A 19,299-nucleotide genomic window follows, 5' to 3' on the forward strand; every position below is an offset into this window, starting at 1 on the left:
CCTCAAAAAGGACCCAACACCCAAGACAAACAATTAATCACCTTTTTGCCCCAGTAATGCTTTGTGGATATATTTATTTCATTTGGAGAAGTCCCACATAGTTGGTGGTACACGGAAAAGGGGGTTTTCTGTAACAAATGTCACATTTATTGGCATGCATTTTTATTATGCATTCTAAGTTCCATTATGACTGATTAATAAACATAAAATTTCCAATTAGGTACAAGTGATCCAGCTTGTGGAACAGTCAATAGTCCAATTTCATAATGTAGCCCCTTGTTTGTGTAATAAAGAGGTACTCAAGGGTCTTGTATCGAAGCAACAGAATTATTGGTCGATGTTTCTTGCAGTGTCTTGTCGAAACATTGACAAATAAATCTCTAAGTTGTCTCAATACAAAACCTGCGAGTGTATTCCACTGAATATGAAAAAAAAAAAAAAAAAAGTAAATACTTATGTTACAGCCTGATAAAACAGTTGTTTAAATTCATTTTTTTTCCCCTCAATCTTCACTCAGTACCACATAATAAAGTGAAAACAGAATTTTAGAATTGTGTGCAAGTTTATGAAAAAGGAAAAACTGAAATCACATTGGCATAAGTATTCAGACCCTTTGCAACAAGACTTGGAGTTTGTGGGATTTGTTGGTATGGAGGGTGCACATGGGGAGACTCAACCCAGACAAGCAGCCACAGAAGACCCCTGCTGCAGTAGGAACCACACCGGAGAATCCCCAGGGCGTTGAGCAGAGCCCTACTTGCAGTGTTCCCATGCGCTCCCAGCCAGCTTTGCCAGTGTAGCATGGATCACTGCTTGCTCAGGGCTGCAGGGTAAACTAAAAAACTAAATAAAAAACATCTGCCCTGAAGCCTAGAACTGCATGTCCAGAGTATCAGGTGATATAATTCACACATCCCTGAAACTCAAAACCAAAAATGTAATATATTGCAGCTTTCCAAGCAGTGGCTAATGTGTTTTTTGTTTTTTTTTTGTTTGGTGATCTGGCCAGTAACACCTCCTGTAGTAGTGCTCCCGCTCTGGATTAATGAGCACATGGGGCACCTTTGGGCATCAGAATTGTCAGTCTGGAAGGAGGGGAGTGTTTTATGTACTAGCAGATTTAGATATACTAAAATTGAAGCTAAACTCCAGCTAATACTTTAAACCAGTTACAGTTAATTTATAATCAGGTTTTACATAAATAAAAACTGATCATTGTAAGCACCCTTGTTAGTGTTAAATGGTTTGTCTAATCTGATTCTACTGGATATCTTGTTCAGACTTGCTGGCTGAATCACCAGATGAACAGAAGAAAGCAAGCTTAAGGATGTATTCATACTATGCGCAGTGGTCGTCATTTTACTGCATTGTAAAATGATGGTCACCACAAGGACATAAAGGTAACAATTGTTTTCTGTGTGTCCCATTCACACTGCCAATATACAGCCTTGAGCCATGCTGCATCTGCATTGCAGTGCACAATAAAGGACTGCATGTCACTGTCAGCAGCGTATCTATACAGTGACATGAATGAGGTGTACTTCTGTACATGCCAAATAAAAAGATCAGTGAGAAAAAGAAAGGCGTTGTGTGATGTGCTGAATTGCGCACCACACCACCCCCTACCGCAGCCGGAACAGACAGGTGCCAAGAGGAAACCGCTGTGGTTTACCTCTCCAAAAGCTGTCCATTGTGTCCACAACCTTCTAAAGAAAATGAACGCAAACATCACACCTAAGAAATGGTAAGCTGCAACATATTACATACTAAAAAAATAGCAAACAAGACTATAGTTTCACTTTAAGGTAAATCAGTCCTAAAAAGAAAAAAAAAAAAAGGAAGACAATATTGCTGAATTCTCCAATACGAGTAGACTGCCCATCATACACATTTCTTTGGCTTCAATGCTTCTGTCAATAGTGAATTTGCACATTCTTCTAGATTAAAGTAGACCTATCTGCTGACGGACTGTTGTGCAGATTTCATGGATATAAGCACTCTGAATTTTAAATGACTTGCAGTACTCACCAACTCTGTCTGGAAGAACTTCAAGAGCAGATACCCTTTCATCCTTGTGAAGTTCAAGTCCATAAACACAATCAAACCCATCATACTTTATAAGATAAAGGGAAGGGTTGACTGGTACTTGGTCTAGAACAGTTCCTTTCCACTGCGTTATAGGGCCACTACCCTCTTTCCAGCCATGCTGTATTCTGCAACCAACGATGTTTCGCCTTGGCTGAGAAATCGGTTTGCTTGGTCCCATGTTATTGCGATGTTTCCTGAAAGCAGAATAAATTTACCCTAAATTACAGGGAAAACATTCAAATACAGATCAATGCTTAGCTTTACTTGCATTAACCCAAAAAGGTTAACAAGATAAAAAGTAGCTATTAAAGTATTCATGCCCTTGTAAGTCTTCATTTTTGTTGAAATAGAACATTGCATTTCTATTGAGCAGTGTAAAAACAAAGTTAAGGCCAAGTTCACCTTTGTAAAAAATAAATAAAAAACGCACATGATTTTGCAGGTAAAAAAAGAATAGCATTTATTTATTTATTTTTTTTACATTGCACCCTGCAAAGCATTGCACCCATTATCAGTAGATTGTGGGTGCAATGTCATGCTCCTGCAAACACTCAGTACTCACCTCCCATATGGGCAGACCGTTACTGAAATGCAGGAAGTATCAATGAACTACAAGGACGCTCACCGTTCATTGAGAACTACAAGCGGTCTGCCATGGTGGCATATGGGACTTTTTAGTTCCTTCATTCACAGAACTCTGCATGAAGGATGCGACTGTCAGCAGAGCCCCACACCGCCATTCTGTTTTTGAAATGTGACAGCGGACATGGGGAAAGGAAACCCTGCCCACTGTCACAGAAGAGGTTGCCTGCTCCAAAGTAACATGTTACCCCTTAAATACAGGTGTAACATGTTACAAAAGGTGAACTAATCCATTAAGTCATTAGTCATTCTTTCAATTTAAAATTAAAAAATAAAAAAAACATTACATTACAATGAAAAAAAATTAATAAATGCATAAACACCCCCTTCTAAGTTAAAATTTTGCAGATGCACCTTTCGTAGAATGTATAACTTTAATTATGTGCGAATACTGTAGGTCTATTAACTTTGCAAACCTGAACACTGCAATATCTCCCTATTATTCCTACCAAAAATGCTCAAAGCTCAAATGTCCAGCCACAAATTCTCTACTGGATTGAGATCCGGACTGACTCAGATCTGACTGAGCCATTCCTGGATATTAACATTGTTATTTTAGGCAATTCTTTTCTAGTTTTGGCTTAATACTTGGGTGTTATTTACTTGTTAAAACACAAGGTTTCTTGCAGATTTTATTAGCTTTTCTTTCATCATTTCCATGTATTTTGTTCCATGTTTTGGGTTAGGAGAGGGGGGCAGCTGCAGCCATGATCCTGATAGCACCACATCCCAATAAGGATGTGTAAATATATGCACAGTCTTGAAGTTAATATGCGCATCCCTGCGACAAAAACTGCAAAGAAAGTGACTAAAAGTGAAAATGTAAAAGGAGGTATTTTAACCACTTGCACTCCAGAAGTTTTTATCTCCATTATCAGGCATTTTTTTTTTTGTTTGGCACTGCACTACTTTAAAGGATAAGTTCACCTTATATTCATGGTGTAACATGTTACTGTACGACCAGCCCCCCCGAAGTGACAATTAGCAGGGGATCTTCTCCCCCTGCTAGCTGTCACAATTTAAAAAAAAAAAAATCATTCACAGAGTTCTGTGAATGGGAAACTACAAGTCCGGACAGCTTTTGCGGCTATCAGCTTGTAGTTCTCAAATGAACTACCACAGCGCTGTGGAGCACTGGGGTAGTTCATGGATTCTTCCTATCAGTTTAAAACTGCCAGGTTGTATGAGGTACAAGCAGACAGATTACGCTTACTGTCTGCATGAAACCTGAATGGCATCAATGATCTGCTGATCACTGGTGTAATTCTTCCCAGGCTCCTAAAACATAGTAAAATCACATTTTACCTGCAAGAAAAAAAAAAAATTTTTTTTTGTAAAAAGGCGAATTTATCCTTTAAACTGGCAATTGCACGGTCATGCAATGCTGTACACAAATTAAATTCCCAAATAGAGATGGTTTTATTTTTGCAATATAAATAAAAAAATATATATATTTTCTACTTTGTTTTAGAACATATCCAATGAATTCAAATTTCAAAACTCAAATTTTTGGTAAAAAAAAAAAATCCCAATAAGTGTATAGTAATTAGTTTGCATGAACATTATAGACTCTACAAACTATGGTATAGATAGTTGAAAATTGAGCAATGCTTATGTACCAACAGCCTCTCTCATTTCTTGAGGCCCTAAACTTCTAGGACAGTACAAAACTCACCCCAAAATGACCTTTTTGAAAAAATAGACGGTGGGGCATTTAGTAAGAGGCAAGACAAGTTTTTTTTTTAAGTTGTAGTTTGTCACAATTAGATTTTGAAAACGAAGAAATGACTTTAACCACTTGGTTTTTTTCACTTATTTTTACACACACGCTGCAAGGATGTGCAAATCCTATCATCCGATGCCCGGGACATGCAGTTCTGGGCGCCGGGCAGGTTGATTATCCTAACATTTAGCCCTGCTACAGGCAAGCAGCAGGGCTTGCTTAAGAAAGCGATTGGTAAACTCCGGGGCAGAAGGGCTGCAGCTGTGCATGCTCAGTGTCTGACACTCTCGGGCAGCACTTACAGAGTAGTTCAGGGTCGCCATCACCATAGTAACACTGTACTACTCAGAGGGTGATCAGGAATTTTTTTTTGTCATTACAATGAAGATCTTTGTAACACCAAAGTTTTCAATTGTCATGAATGGTTTACATTCTGTGAGTGGCTAATCACAAGGTACTGGGTGCTGCGATTGGCCCAGGTACCATGTGACAACTGTGGGCCACACTCAGCCTAGAAACACAGCTTTTATGAATGAGTACCAGGATCTGATACCAGTGGACACAGTGGGGGGGGCGGCAAAATTACATACATATACGTGATTTTTGCCTGCACCCAGTGATTTGTTTCACAAAAGAAAGCCCATTATAAAAAAACTGTTGAATAAAATGTTACTAAATCCTTAAACATAATGGTTTTATCTATATTCTGTATACCAAACACATGTGCAGCGCATCCTACAGTCAAGGCATGCCACTGGTGAGAAGGATCACAGTTGCCAGTGAGGTTATGCAAGCTGTCAGCCAATCTTTCAAGCCCTCAAACAGCTGGTGTCATAGCTGGTCATGTATGCAACAAAATGGCAACTGCAGACCTAAACAGAGACTGAGATGGCACCTTGGCAGATAGGAGAGCTTTGTTCCACTTTAAAGACAGACTAGTGAACTAGGAGCTGCTTTGCCCCTAGTAAAAACTAAACTTGAAACTGTGTGTGGAGAAGAAAAAAAAAATAAATATAAATAAAAAAAAAAAAATATATATATATATATATATATATATATATATATATATATATATATATATATATATATATATTTTAAACCACATACGGTCACCAGTATCCCTGATCACAGTCACACCACTCATTTTTTTATTTATTTTTTTAAGTAAAATTGTGGGGAAAGAAAAAAAAAAAAAAGCAAAAATTTAAAATATCCAAACATTTGTGACAAAAAAAAAAATCTTGCCGTGCTTACTAAATACCTTGGTCTATTTTGACTGATCAATTTTCAAATATATACCTTTAGCTTGTAGACTAGCGTTCACACATACTAAATGTACATGGGTTTGGGTTATTTTTATCAAAGAAATGTAGCAGACTACATTTTAGCCTAAATTTATGAAGAAAGATTGCAGAAAATTTTATTTTTTCATTTATCTAGCGAAAAAAAAAAAAACCCTGTAGTGAATAAATACTACCAAATGGAAGCTCTATTTGTGTGAAAAAACGATATAAATTTCATCTGAATAGCGTTGCTAAAATAGCTACAAAATGCTAAATAGCAAAATAAAAATGCTCTGGTCACGAAGGGGGTAAAACCTTCCAGAGGTCTAGCTTTTATTTATTCAGGTAAATACTTTATCCCAAAAGAAAAATATGTTTGCTGTAGCTGATTCCAAAGCGTTAGCTGGAGTTTGGCTTCAATTTGTTATTTGTATTTAAATCTAATTGAACACAACTTCCTCTCAGACTGACAATGCTCCTGTCTGATGTGCTGCTCATTCCTCCAAAGCGGGGTTTCACTAATACAGGAGCAGTGTTACTGGCCAAATAACCAGGTGAATACAGAGGGAAAAAAAAAATGTATGCAAGCATCTCATCTAGTGACATGTAAGCTGCAATAGAATACATTTTTGGTTTAATAAAGTTTTAATAAAAAGTGCCAGTTAGCTACTACCATTTAATTTTTAAAAATTATTATACAGGATTTTTATAGCGCCAACAATTTATACAAAGCGCATTACAACATAAAGACAGACAGTAGAATTACAATACAAATTAATACAGGAGGATCCAGAGGGCCCTGCTCGTTAGAGCTTACAATCTAAGAGGGTCAAGAGATACAAAAAGGTATTAACTGTGAGGGACGGGCTGATGGACAAAATACATGTACAGCTGTTAGGTGCTGGCAGGATAGGCCTCTCTGAAGAGAGATGTGTTTTCAGGGATTGTCTAAAAGTGGACAGAGATGGAGATAGTTGGATACATTGGGGAAGGGAGTTCCAAAGGATGGGAGCAGCTCTGGAGAAATTCTGGAGGCAAGCATGGGGGGAGGTGACAAGGGAGCTAGAGAGCAGGAGGTCTTGGGAGGAACGAAGGACGATTTGCTTGGTATTTTGAGACCAGGTTAGTGATTTAACTAGGGGATAAGTAGTGGATGGAAGTTGTAGTAAGTATCTTGAATTTTATTCATTGGGTGAGTGGGAGCCAGTGGAGGGACTGGCAAAGAGGGGTGGCAGACACTGTACAGTTTAAGGTGGAGGAATCTGGAGGCAACATTCTTGATGGACTGGAGGGGGGATAGCCTATGCAAAGCTAAACCAGTGAGGAGGGAGTTGCAGTAGTCAAGGCGGGAGATGACCAGGGAGTGAGTTAGAAGCTTTGTGGTGTCATTGGTTAGGAAGGGGCGTATCTTGGGGATGTTGCAGTGGACAGCGATTGGATGTGGGACCAAAAGGATAGTTCAGAGTCCAGGATTATACCTAGCAAACTGGTACGTGGTGACAGGTTGATGGCTGAGCCATTTATTTTTACAGAGAAAACCAGGGGAAGAGGCACGTAGGAGAGGAAATATGAGCTCAGTTTTGGATAGATTGATTTTCAGGAAATGGTGTGACTTCCAGGCTGATAGGTCTGTTAGTAGGTTAGTGATGCATGAGGAGACCGATTGAGTGAGCTGAGGGGTAGAGAGATAGATTTGAGTGTCAACAGCAAAGAAATGGTATTGAAAGCCATGGGAGGCAATCAACTGACCCAGAGAATAAAATGTATATTGCGAATAGGAGGGGTCCCAGAACAGAACCTTGGGAAACCCCAACGGAGAAAGGAAGAGGAGAAGATGAAGTAGACAATTGTGGCAATTAAGGTGCGGTGGGATAGGATACGAATCAACGAAGAGCACAGTCACAGAGACCAAAGGAGTCGATTATTTTTGAAGGAGGAGGAAGTGGTCCACTGTGTCAAATGCAGCAGATAGGTCTAAGAGTACAGAAGAGTGTCCATTGGTTTTAGCAGTTAATAGATAGTTTGTAAGTTGAGGAGAGCTGTTTCGGTGGAGTGCGGAGAGCATAATCCAGACTGAAGGGGATCAAGGTTATTCAGTGAGGTTGCTCAGCAGGTTGTAGACCAGACTTTCAAGAAGTGTAAAGGAAAAGGGGAGTAAGGAGATGGGTCGTATGGTGTTAAGATTGGTGGGGTCTAGTGAGGGCGTTTTAAGTAAGGAGGCGACTAGAGCATGTTTTAGAGAATTGGGGAAGATGCCGGAAGAGAGGAGATTGAAGATGTGAGTTAGAGTGTAGGATAAAGTCAGAGGGTGACCGTAGCATTGGCGACGGAACAGGGTTCAGGGGGCACGTGGTCGTTAGAAAAATGTTTAGAAACCTCGTAGTAATTGTCCCTGTGGATGTGGAGTGGTAAGTAGGGGAGTGCAAAAAGTAGTGATTGTCCCTGTGGATGTGGAGTGGTAAGTAGGGGAGTGCAGGAAGTAGTGATTGTCCCTGTGGATGTGGAGTGGTAAGTGGGGGAGGTATCTGCACATTGGACATTTTCTGTTCACACAGTTTAGAAAAGGAAAGGTTAAAGCTGGTTGGCTGTGCTCCAGCTGAAACAAAATTGGTCCCAGATTCCCTATATGTCGGTCTTGAATTGTGTCATCAAAACACACGTAAAAAAAAAAGGTAGGTAATATTTCTGAAACTGAAAAGTCTGTAGGGACCAGTGACCCAGGATATAATCCAGACATCCTTCAGAGCAGTATTACCATTTCAGGTTTTTTTAATACCTTTCCATACTTACTTGTGAGAGGTCCTTTTCTTCATCATATTTGCTGAGACACCTGCATGTGCTAGAAAAGAAAAGAAAAAAAAAGAAAAAAATTAAGATGCATCTAAGTCTCAACCGAAATAATCATCCAGAACTTCACTGAGACTTAAAGTATAACTAAAGGCAACGCTTTTCGGTTTTGGACAGAGTGTAGATGAATTGGAACACATTTAGGATTTTATGGCTTTCAGTGTTCCCATTAGGGAGATTTATCCTCTCCTTTTGTCCTGTTTACCATTATCATTGAAAGCGAAAGGAAAAAGAAACCCCAAATTGTGTAGTTCCTAGAAAAGTAAGAGTGGAACTCTTCCAATGGGGACACTAGTTCTCGTGACCCGGGGTCCCCAAGGTATGCAGGTATTTCCTCTCACTCTTTATGTCATTGGAGAGACTTCTCCACTTCCTGTCCTGTATTAAAAAGGACAGGTATTATAACCCTAACTCTAACCAGAATGGAGGGGAAAAAAAAAAAAGAAGAAGTTTTGCCAACAGTTCTATTTTAATTAGAGAACTACGATGCATTATGACTTTTCAGCGATTAGGAAAGTAATAAAATTGAAAGATGGAAAGATATGAATGCGGTTTTACTGCTTACTACTAGGACTGCTGCTGTGTGATATGAAGGCAGCAGAGATCGTAACTCACATACGTCAAACGGAATCTCAGCCCCTCCTACTGTATTCCCTTAGACTAGCAAAGAGCAAGGAGAATACCACATGACCGCACAGCAAGCAGTACTGTTCTAGACATGTAAAAGAAAAAAAAAAAAAAAAAAAAAAAAACACACCACCACACACACGATTTCAACCAAACAGGGTACAGCTGAATTCCTGCATAAGGGATAAGATTTTTATATCAATTTTGATTTAGGACATGTGATGAAGTTTTACCTGCATCAGCTCTTGATCGCTGAGTGGCCGCCTTTCCAAATGGAGTCTTCATTCATCTGTATATGAGAGGGCAGCAAAGCTGCCAAGCTATGGAGAAAGTTTTGGTCACTCCCAAGCTTGGTGTAGTGGTTTCCATACACATGAAACGGATCCCTTTCTTTTCACCTTGCAGGTGAAGATCTGTGTCAGCCTAAAAATTTTCTTGTCAAAGAATAGTTTTGCCTATCAAAAAAAGAAAAATACTATAAATACAACACTAAATGTCATTCTGAAATACCAAAAAATACCATCATCCACTAAAAAAATCTGCAGTCTATGCAGTCAAATGTTACTTTTTTTAATTTAAAAAAATGACAACCAGTACAGATTAACATTTTCCATACAGTTACCAGTTATGTGAATATTACATTTACGTGGATTTTTTTTATGATCAGATTTCATTTAAATCCTTTTAACACATTTTGAGAACACAACAAAAAACACAAGCTGGGAGCCAAAAATTCAGTATGTCCTATATGCTGTGACACTGCTTTATTTGCATAAGTGCCAATTGAGCCAATTCCCAATCAAATCGTTTATTGGCAACGGATGGTTGTGTTGAAGAATCCCGGGGAAGCCAGGTGTCTAACAAATTTAAAGCAGCGCTACAAAGCAGACTCCTCACAGAATTCATATAGACTGGCGCAGACAGATTTTGCAAAGTGTTTGATGTGTTGTAAAAGTAGTGACAAATAAGCCAAATTCATGTACCGGTGTAAAGCTTGTACTTGAATTTGGCTCATGCTGCGCCACTTTTAGAATGCACTTGAGACACTTTCGCAAGAATTTGTCTGAGCCAGTTTCTCTCTCTGTACGCCAAAACGGAGTTGGTTTTACAACTTGGTGCAGGAGTCTATCAAAATCAAAGTGTAGCAAATGCTTCATGAATTTAGTGCAATACAGAAACAAGAGGAATTAATGCCGGAAAAGTAACGCAGCAGCTTTACTGAATTCCCCTCCAATATGTCTAAACATAGGGGTAGATATTTCACATACTCCAAGAAGTCCATTTATAGAAAAAATTGTTGTTAGGCGAGTGTTACAAGCATCCACTCCTATCCTTGAGGATTTCTGCATTATCAGCTGGCCATGATGCAGTATTTTTTTTTTTTTCTTTTTAAGATGCCTCATTCAGAAAAAATACAGCATTATGGCCACTAGACATAAGAATCATTGCTCACATGTCAAAAAAACAAAAAAAAAACAAAAAAACTAGACTTCCCAAAAGGGGAGGCTCTGCTTGCTTGCTCCCTTCACTGGCACATTTTGCACTTTGGGGGGTGGAGCAGGTACCTGGTTTTGACAGGTACCGGAGCCAGAAGTTCCTTCCCCCCTGCAGTCTTCTGGGACACTTGACAGGTCCCATAACTCTACAGGGCCAACCACTTTCACAGATCACACTGCTGTGCGGCTCCTTTTGACAGGATGTTATAGGACGTCCAGTCAGAAGGAGGAGTGTCCCGCCCGGCAGTCAATCCGCTGTAAGCTGGGCGGGACACTCCTTGTGACTGTACGTTATAAGACATCCTGTCAAAAGGAGCTGAGCAGCGGTCTGATCGGTCACCAGCTGTGTCCACGGGACAGCCGATGACATATCACACCACCGAACCACTGCCAGTGTCATGTGACCAATCACCTTTCATGCCATCCATTGTATACAATTGTGTTGTTCGCTGTGATTGGTCAAAGCAGTTACATGGTACAGACAGGGCCAATCACAGCCCATCTGAGCTTTGCCCAATCACAACAAAAGACTGAATTAATCAGTTTCATTCAGTAACAATGATAGCAAATATCAATGAAATACATTGGTATTAGCAATCGTGTGTGTAAAAAAAAAAAAAAAAAAAATCCTGATCACTTGCCCAGAATAGTTCGATGTTACTATGTAACATTGTATTGTATTGCTTTGGTCACAGTGCTAAAAAATAAATAAATAGAAATATAAATAAATAGAAATATATATATATATATATATATATATATATATATATATATATATCATCACTTAAATTATTTTACACATACTGGTCACTAGTTATGTCCCTGATCTCCGTGACACCAGTTATACAATAACACTGTACTGGACTGGTAAGTAAAAAAAATTTGAATTTTTTTTTTTTGTTTTTTTTTTTTAAATGTCTACATTTTGCAAAAAACTAACAAAATCACAACCTCCAAAAAACTCACCATATCTCTTACTAAAATACTGTATTTTCCGGCGTATAAGACGACCCCCTACTTTTCCTGTTAAAATATAGGGTTTGGGCTATACTCGCCATATAAGACTACCCCTCTTCCAACGCACACCAAATAAAAATTAAAAAACATCAGATTTGATTTCAATATGGTAATTTTAATTTAAATGCTTATGACATACAGATACCTAGCAGGAAAACTGTCACTTATAAACATAAGGCTGTTTGTCATCAAAACATGCAAACATAAAACAGTGCAAGTGGATTAAACTTTTCCTAATTCACTCTACAGCTGAAAGGAAGGATAAGACAATAAACCCATGGGAGCTGCCATGCTGTTTGTTTTCTAAGCAGTCAACCAAACTGGAACTGATGATGATAGGAAGAAGATAAACAATAGAGAGAGAGCAAGTGCTGGGCAAGTTCCTGGCGAGTCAGCAACGCCCATCATAACTGCAAGGTTTTGCTGGTGTGACAGTTTCCCTTTAAAAGCCTTCAAAATCCTCCTGTTCGTCATCTGATATCATAAGTACATCAATGACATCTTGTGATACATTTGTAAGGCAGTCATCGTATGGATCTAATTCCGTATCAGATGGTGTGGTCTCAGCTTCGGCTTCCTCTTCATCTTGCCACAAGTAGTCATCCTCCATACCACATAATGAATTTGATATGCCACACTTCTTGAAAGACTTGATTACCGTTTCTGCATCAATATCATTCCAGGCTTTTATGACAAACTTGCACAAAACATCCAACTGTGGAGAACGCACGTTTCCTCCTTTTGTGACTGACTTTTCGCCGCTAACCATCCACTCATTCCACTGTTCTCGAATGCGATCTTTAAATGGCTTGTTTAGGCACACATCCAGTGGCTGTACCAACGATGTCAATCCTGCAGGAATAACTGCAGCATCTGTGTTTATTCTTGCAAGCCTTTGCTTGGTGCTGGGAGTTAAAATGAGCCCTGAACATATCCCACACCAGTAGACTACGTTTTTGAATAAGTCCACCTGGTCGCCTGCTCCATACATTATGAAGCCATAGCTTTATCCCTTCTTCATCCATCCAGCCTTTTTCATTCACATGTACAAAACAACCAACAGGGAACTTGAGTTTCGGGATTGTTTTTCTTTTAAAAATAATCATTGGTCTCAGTTTGGCGCCATCAGCTGTGCATGCTAGTACCACTGTAAAACTGGACTTCTCATGTCCTGTTTTAATTAAAATTGTTTTTTCACCTTTCGGATGGACAGTTTTATTTCCAACCATATCAAAATTCATTGGAGTTTCATCCATATTTCCGATACTACTTAACGCATAGCCATGTTTATTGCGCTGTTGTATTACGTATAGATGGAAACTATTTACTTTGGCATCAAGATCTGCAGGTAATTTTTGTGCAATTTTCATCTTTTGCCTCAGTGTTATATTTTGCCTTTCCAAGAATCTAGTACACCAGGATACTGTGGCCTTAAATCTGTTGCTGTGATCTGGGTTAGATTTGGCCCACTGAAGTGCAAACAAACTTATTTTATTTCGTGTCACTATATAACCGTTTTGGCGATGCTCATTAACCATGTCTGCTACATGTTTTTCGAGTTCTGGCCTATGTGGGGTGCCTCTTCTTAATGCACACTTACCCCATGGCATACTCTTTCATGCTTTTTCATTTGCTTTCCAGTCCTGAACCATCTTTTCTGTTACTCCATATTGTCTTGCAGCAGCAGTTATTTTGTTCCATGGCAAAGTTTACAACTAAGTTTGAAACTGGCTTCATATTTCCTTCTTGCTGGTGGAGCCATGCTGGGGTCTTGACTGTTATCCATTTGTATACTGTACTGTATGTACTGGTGCTGTACTGTATGAACCGGTACAGATACTGGTGCTGTACTGTATGAACCACCACATGTATCTGCTCACCAGACAGACTGTTTTTTCAGCACAAATAAGATGCACACCAAAATTCATTAGAGATGCGCTGTTCCAACATTAGAATTGGCTGAAGTGCAGATGTTCCTGCTTCCCCCTGCCTTCCCTCAGAATCGCCAATCTAACCCAGTATACAACAACCAACCAATCACGGCAAGCAATGTATTTTCTGTGCACACTGCATACAAAGCCTGCTTGGATTGGGTGGGTCAGCTCTCCCTGCCTGCCCAGCCCTCCCTATCTCCAAGATGAGCCGAGCGGTACCGTAGTTAGCACAGAACTGCCACAGTGAAGACATTTATTATTATTATAATGAAATACGGTAATTAGCTAAGCATTAAGAAATTGCCACGAAGGGGTCAATTCAACAAGGTCGGATGCAGCAGTTGAGTGCTCGATTGATCGTGACTGAAACTGTGACACGTGCAGAAGCGTCAGGGATACACATCTTCATGGGCATACTAATCTTGCCGCTACCCGATGTGTATCCCTGACGCTTCTCTGCATGTCACAGTTTCAGTCACGATCAATCGAGCACTCAACTGCTGCATCCGACCTTGTTGACGTTCCATGCAGTTCTGTGCTATGAATGGTGATCGGCGATAGTCTACTGCTGCTGAAGATATGCGCAGAAGCGTCAGCTCGGAATTACCAGTATGGTTTCAGCACAACACCCGGGGTATAAGACAACGCCCGACTTTGTAGAAGATTTCCATGGGTTAAAAAGTCGTCTTATACGCCAGAAAATACGGTACCTTGGACTGTATTGTCAAAAAAATAAATAAAAAAATAATAATGGGTAATTTGGGGGGCATTCAGGTTTTTTTTGTTTATTTAGCAAAAAATAAACTCAGTGGTGATTAAATACCACCAAAAGAAAGCACTATTTGTGTGAAAAAAAAATATTTTTTTATGGGTACAGTATGGCATGACCGCACAACTGTCAAAGTCTGACAACACTAAAAAGCTGAAAATTGGCCTGGGCAGGAAGGGGGTAAAGTGCCTGGTATTGAAGTGGTTAAATATGAAAAGATTCTTGGTGCCAGACATGACAAACCAAGAAACTGCTGGTCTTCTGAGAGAAGGCTTGTTGAAGCTGATAGGATGACAAAACAAAAAACAAAAAAAATCCCAAACACCACCCTTTTACAGCTTTGGTGTTCAGATGCAAACGTTGAGACAGAAGACTAGAGCAGTAGATGATCACACAATAAAATTAAGCTGGAATGAAAGGAGTGTTTAAACAGCAAAAGAGCGGTTTTAGCATTAACAGGATCTGCACTGCACATCTGTAGTGGACTGTTAGACAAGGGGATCCTACAGTGGTGTTCAAAATATAATAATAAATAGCAGTCCAACATCACCAACCAGATTAATAATTTTGGTATAAATTATATTTCTACATGACAAATAATTTACTATGTGTAGTAGAGTAATAGAAACCCAACAGTCATGACAGGCATGCTGCTGATTCAGTGTAAATTAATCATTAAGAGAAAGAGGCGCATTCAAAATAATAGTGTGGAGTTCAGTTAAAGAGGTCATCAAGTCTGTGAAAAAACAGGTGTCAAAACAGGATACCATTATTTAGGGACAAAGGGCAGCAAATGTTTTACATGCTGGGTATAGAATATTTTTCTCTGAAATTGAGTAAAATTGATCATTCCAGACACTGTTTAGGAGAACAGCATACTTTGATTAAAAAGTTGGAGAGGGGAAAACAAAGAAGTGCAGAAACTGATTGGCTGCTCAGCTAAAATGATCTCAAAAGGTTTTAAAATGGCAACCAGAAAGACATGGGGGGGGGGGGGGGGGGAACAAAAAAACAAAAAAAAAACAAACACACGGTAAACTACCCATTCAAATGGATCGAAAAATAGCCAAAATCTCAGCCAATGATCAAAGAAGATATAAAAGTTACCTGTGAGTACTGTAATAATTAGAAGATGCCTATGTGAAGCCAAGCTAAAATCGGCAAGAAGCCCCCGCAAAGTCTTACTGTTAAACAACATGTGCTGAAGAGGTTACGTTTTGTCAAAACACATTGACTGGCCTAAAGAGAAATGGCGCAACATTTAGTGGACTGATGAAAGCAAGATTGTTCTTTTTGGGTCTAGTGGCCACAGCCAGTTTGTCAGACGACCCCCAAACACTGAATTCAAGCCACAGTACACTGTGAAGACAGTGAAGCATGGTGGCACAAGCATCATGATATGGGGATGTTTTTCATACTACGGTGTTGGGCCTATTTATTGCATACCAGGGATCATGGATCAGTTTGAATACATCAAAATACTTGGAGGTCATGTAGCCTTATGCAGAAGAGAAAATGCCCTTGAAATGGGTGTTCCAACAAGACAACGACCCCAAACACAGCAAAAAGTTTAACGTTATGGAGTGGCCAGCCCAACCCTCAGACCTTAATCTAAATAGAAAACACGTGGGGTGACAAAGAATGCGGTTTGAGGTAAAACCAAGAAATGCAGAGAAATTGTGGAATCCAATCGTCCTGGGCTGGAATACCTGTTCACAGGTGCCAGAAGTTGGTTGACTCCATGCAACACAGATGTACAGCAATTCTCAGAAACAGTGCTTATACAACTAAATATTAGTTCAGTGATTCACAGAAAAGCAAAATCTTCATGCATTTTTCAGTTTATACAGTATTTTTTGAACAGCCTAATATACTTTTCTTCACTTTCTGTAAAGTAATACATTTGAAACATTTTTCTTAATGTTTTGATTTGGAAAAGGCTGCAGTGTTCCCAATGCATTTCCATCTATAGAGCAGTTATAAAAATTTTGAGCCTTACCTCACTTTTATAAAACCCCACCGCAATTATTTTGAACATAACTGTACAACCAAAAGGGGAACTGAAATTACATGTACAATGTCCCCCTCATCACATGCACATAACCTCAGAAATTTTGCCTCATGCGTTCCCATTCTTCACTTCATGATGGCTGTTTGCAGGGAAATCCTAGCCACAGTACTGCACAGGTGCCAACTCTTAACTAAAAGCACCCAGGAATGGCTAAAAACAAACACTGGACTACTCTGAAGTGGCCTTCTACGAGATCCAATCTAAATTTCATCGAGCCATCTATGAAAAGAGCCGAGACGTGCAGTCTGCAGAAGGCATCTTTGTCCATACCATTTTCATTTATTTTACTTTAAAACCCTCTTGAAACCAAAAAGTCTGTTTAATAAATATGAACAAATAACCAATGCCAAATACTTTTTTAATCTAAGGGAAAAAAAAAATTCTGACATTGACAAACAAACTTGTCTAGAGCTGTATAATAGTATTCCCACTCATTTTAATAGATCTGTACAAGAAATCAATGAAACGCTTCCAGTTAATTCTGTGAACATTTCCTTATCCATTAGTCCTCATGAACACTGGACGTTTTGATAACGCTGGGAACGTTAGCTGCGTAAAGACACATTAAAAACTTGTTTTTCAGTTTTTTTAATCGCTTTTGCATTGGCGTTTACATTTTTTTTTTTGGTCAAAAAAACATCCAAAATAAAAAAAAAAAAAAAAAGGGGGGGAAGGCTGATAGTGGTGTCACCTTCTCTGAAGAGGTTTGGGACTCCATGGTGGATAACATACGTAAGAAGAGTTCTAAGATCTTTGTCTGTGAGACGGACCTTAAAGTATTAACCAGTTGGCATTATACACCCTCTATGCTACACGTTCCCAGAGATGCCACACCTTTGCATCTGGGGTTGTGGCCTAGCTGGTACCCTTGTGCATACATTTTGGGCCTGTCCAGGCCTTTCATTGGTATGGCGTAAGATCTCTGCAGTGGCCTCTGCTGGGGCTGATGCCCCGATGCATTTGTTTATGCAGACTTGCCTACTGGGAGCCCATATCTCGGGAATATGGACGGAGGCTATTTCACACCATCTGTCTCAACCCTATGAGCCATTGCCCGTCATTGGAAGTCGCCCACGATACCGGCCTCCATTATATAAAGAGTCGATGCGGTGATGCTCATGGAACGTATTCACTTTACATTACTGGATAGGATGCACTTACCTGACAAAAAAAAAAAATTAGATGTTTGGGAAAACTCAGACATTTAATGTCTGACCAAGGAATATTCACAATTTAATTGACAGTGTTTCTGCTGGTAGCCTTATTGCTCTGCCTACCATCCTGCCTACTTTGCTCATGTGTACTTAACTTATGTTCTACATGACTGTACCTTATTGGAATGAATATTACAGATGTGTCTTTTCTGTTGTAAGTTATACTTTATGATAAGCGGTTTTTGCAGCCCATTTCTTAAATGGAAAAAAAAAAAACATCCAAAAATGCCAGTTTGTGGTGTTGCAGTGTTAGAGTGTTTTTACAGTTAAAAACTCCACTAGAAACCCACTAGTCCTGGGTTGTTTTTTCCAGCCAAAACACATTTACAGTCTGTGGGGGGTTTACTAGCTGTAGAAAAAAAAATGTCAAAAGCCAAAAACAGCCGCTGTAAAATCGTCAAGTGTGCTTGAGGACTTACACCGCATAAATTCCCATAGTAAAAAAAGCCTTTAACTAAGACCTCATTCACACCTGAGCATTTGGCAGCACAGAACTTGAAGCTCCAAAACGCTCATTAACCATTAGCCGCCTGGCCTATAGCCGTTTGGCTGCTGCAAAAATGCATTAGCTTTCCAGGGTGTACGCCATTTGGCGTCCTCCCGCACATGCACAGTTTGCGCGGTTGCAGAGCCGCGCAACGGCGCGATCTATCACCGGCCGTGTACCTCGGACACAGCCGATGACAGATCTGAATACCGGCCCCTGTTGCCGGTACCAAGTGAAAATAATTTTCTTCATTTTTTTAATTTTCCGAAAAATGACAAAAAAAAAATACAACTTCAAAAAACTCGCCATTCCTCTTATGAAGTACGTCGGACTGTCTACTTTACAAAAAGGGGTCATTTGGGGGATATCTGTACTGTTCTGACATTCTTGGACCTCAAGAAATTAGATTGGCTGTCAGTACTTCAGGATTGATCAATTTTCAGATCTATACCATAGTTTGTGAACTCTATAACTTTCCTAAAATAAAAAATACATCCTAATTTGGGTTATTTTCATCAAATACATGTAGCAGAATACATCTTGGCCTAAATCTATGAAGAACAATTATTTATTTGTAAACTTTTATAACAGCAACAAAGAAAAACGTGTTTTTTTTTTTCAAAATGGTCTTTTTTTGTTAATTTAGCAAAAAATAAAAACCCCGGCGGTGATTAAATACCATCAAAAGAAAGCTCTAGTTGTGTGAAGAAAATTATAAAATTTTAGTTTGGGTACAATGTTGTATGACCGTGCAATTGTCATTCAAAGTGTGAGCGCGCTGAAACCTGAAAAATGGCCTGGGCAGGAAGGTGTAAAATTGCCCGGTATTGAAATAGTTAAGGAAAAAAAAAAAATAAATAATAATCAAGGAATCTATGGTGGTGTGGTTAACATTTCCACTCCAAATGCCCAAAGCTCAAAAATGTTAACTACTTTTGTAGCTTGATTCCAGCAGATTGGTGTGCTTGGAGTCTTAGAAGTGCTCTGGTGCATGCAAAAATGCGCAATATGCACAATTTTGTGGTGTGCACTTTTTTTAAGCGGATATGTCCACACAGCAACAAGTGATGCCCAGATAATACTGTTCTCTATGGATCAATA

At 39.3% G+C, this 19,299-nt stretch overlaps 1 protein-coding gene across 2 annotated transcripts in view; it reads right to left on the reverse strand.

The window, feature by feature from the left end:
- SPIN1 (spindlin 1) overlaps window positions 1-19,299 on the reverse strand; it is a 93,970-nt gene that overhangs the window by 29,738 nt on the left and 44,933 nt on the right. For both annotated transcript variants that reach the window (XM_089662160.1, XM_089662161.1), the window contains exons 2-4: window positions 9,444-9,665; window positions 8,527-8,575; window positions 2,029-2,282 (exon numbers count right to left, since the gene is read on the reverse strand). In XM_089662160.1, the coding sequence (XP_089518286.1) occupies window positions 2,029-2,282; window positions 8,527-8,575; window positions 9,444-9,495 (355 nt within the window). In that variant the 5' untranslated portion in view covers window positions 9,496-9,665. The remainder of the gene's footprint in view (window positions 1-2,028; window positions 2,283-8,526; window positions 8,576-9,443; window positions 9,666-19,299) is intronic.

The sequence above is a fragment of the Staurois parvus genome, unplaced genomic scaffold, assembly GCF_062004578.1.
Source record: "Staurois parvus isolate SC_StPar_1 unplaced genomic scaffold, SC_StPar_1.0 ptg001432l, whole genome shotgun sequence".
NCBI lineage: Eukaryota > Metazoa > Chordata > Amphibia > Anura > Ranidae > Staurois > Staurois parvus.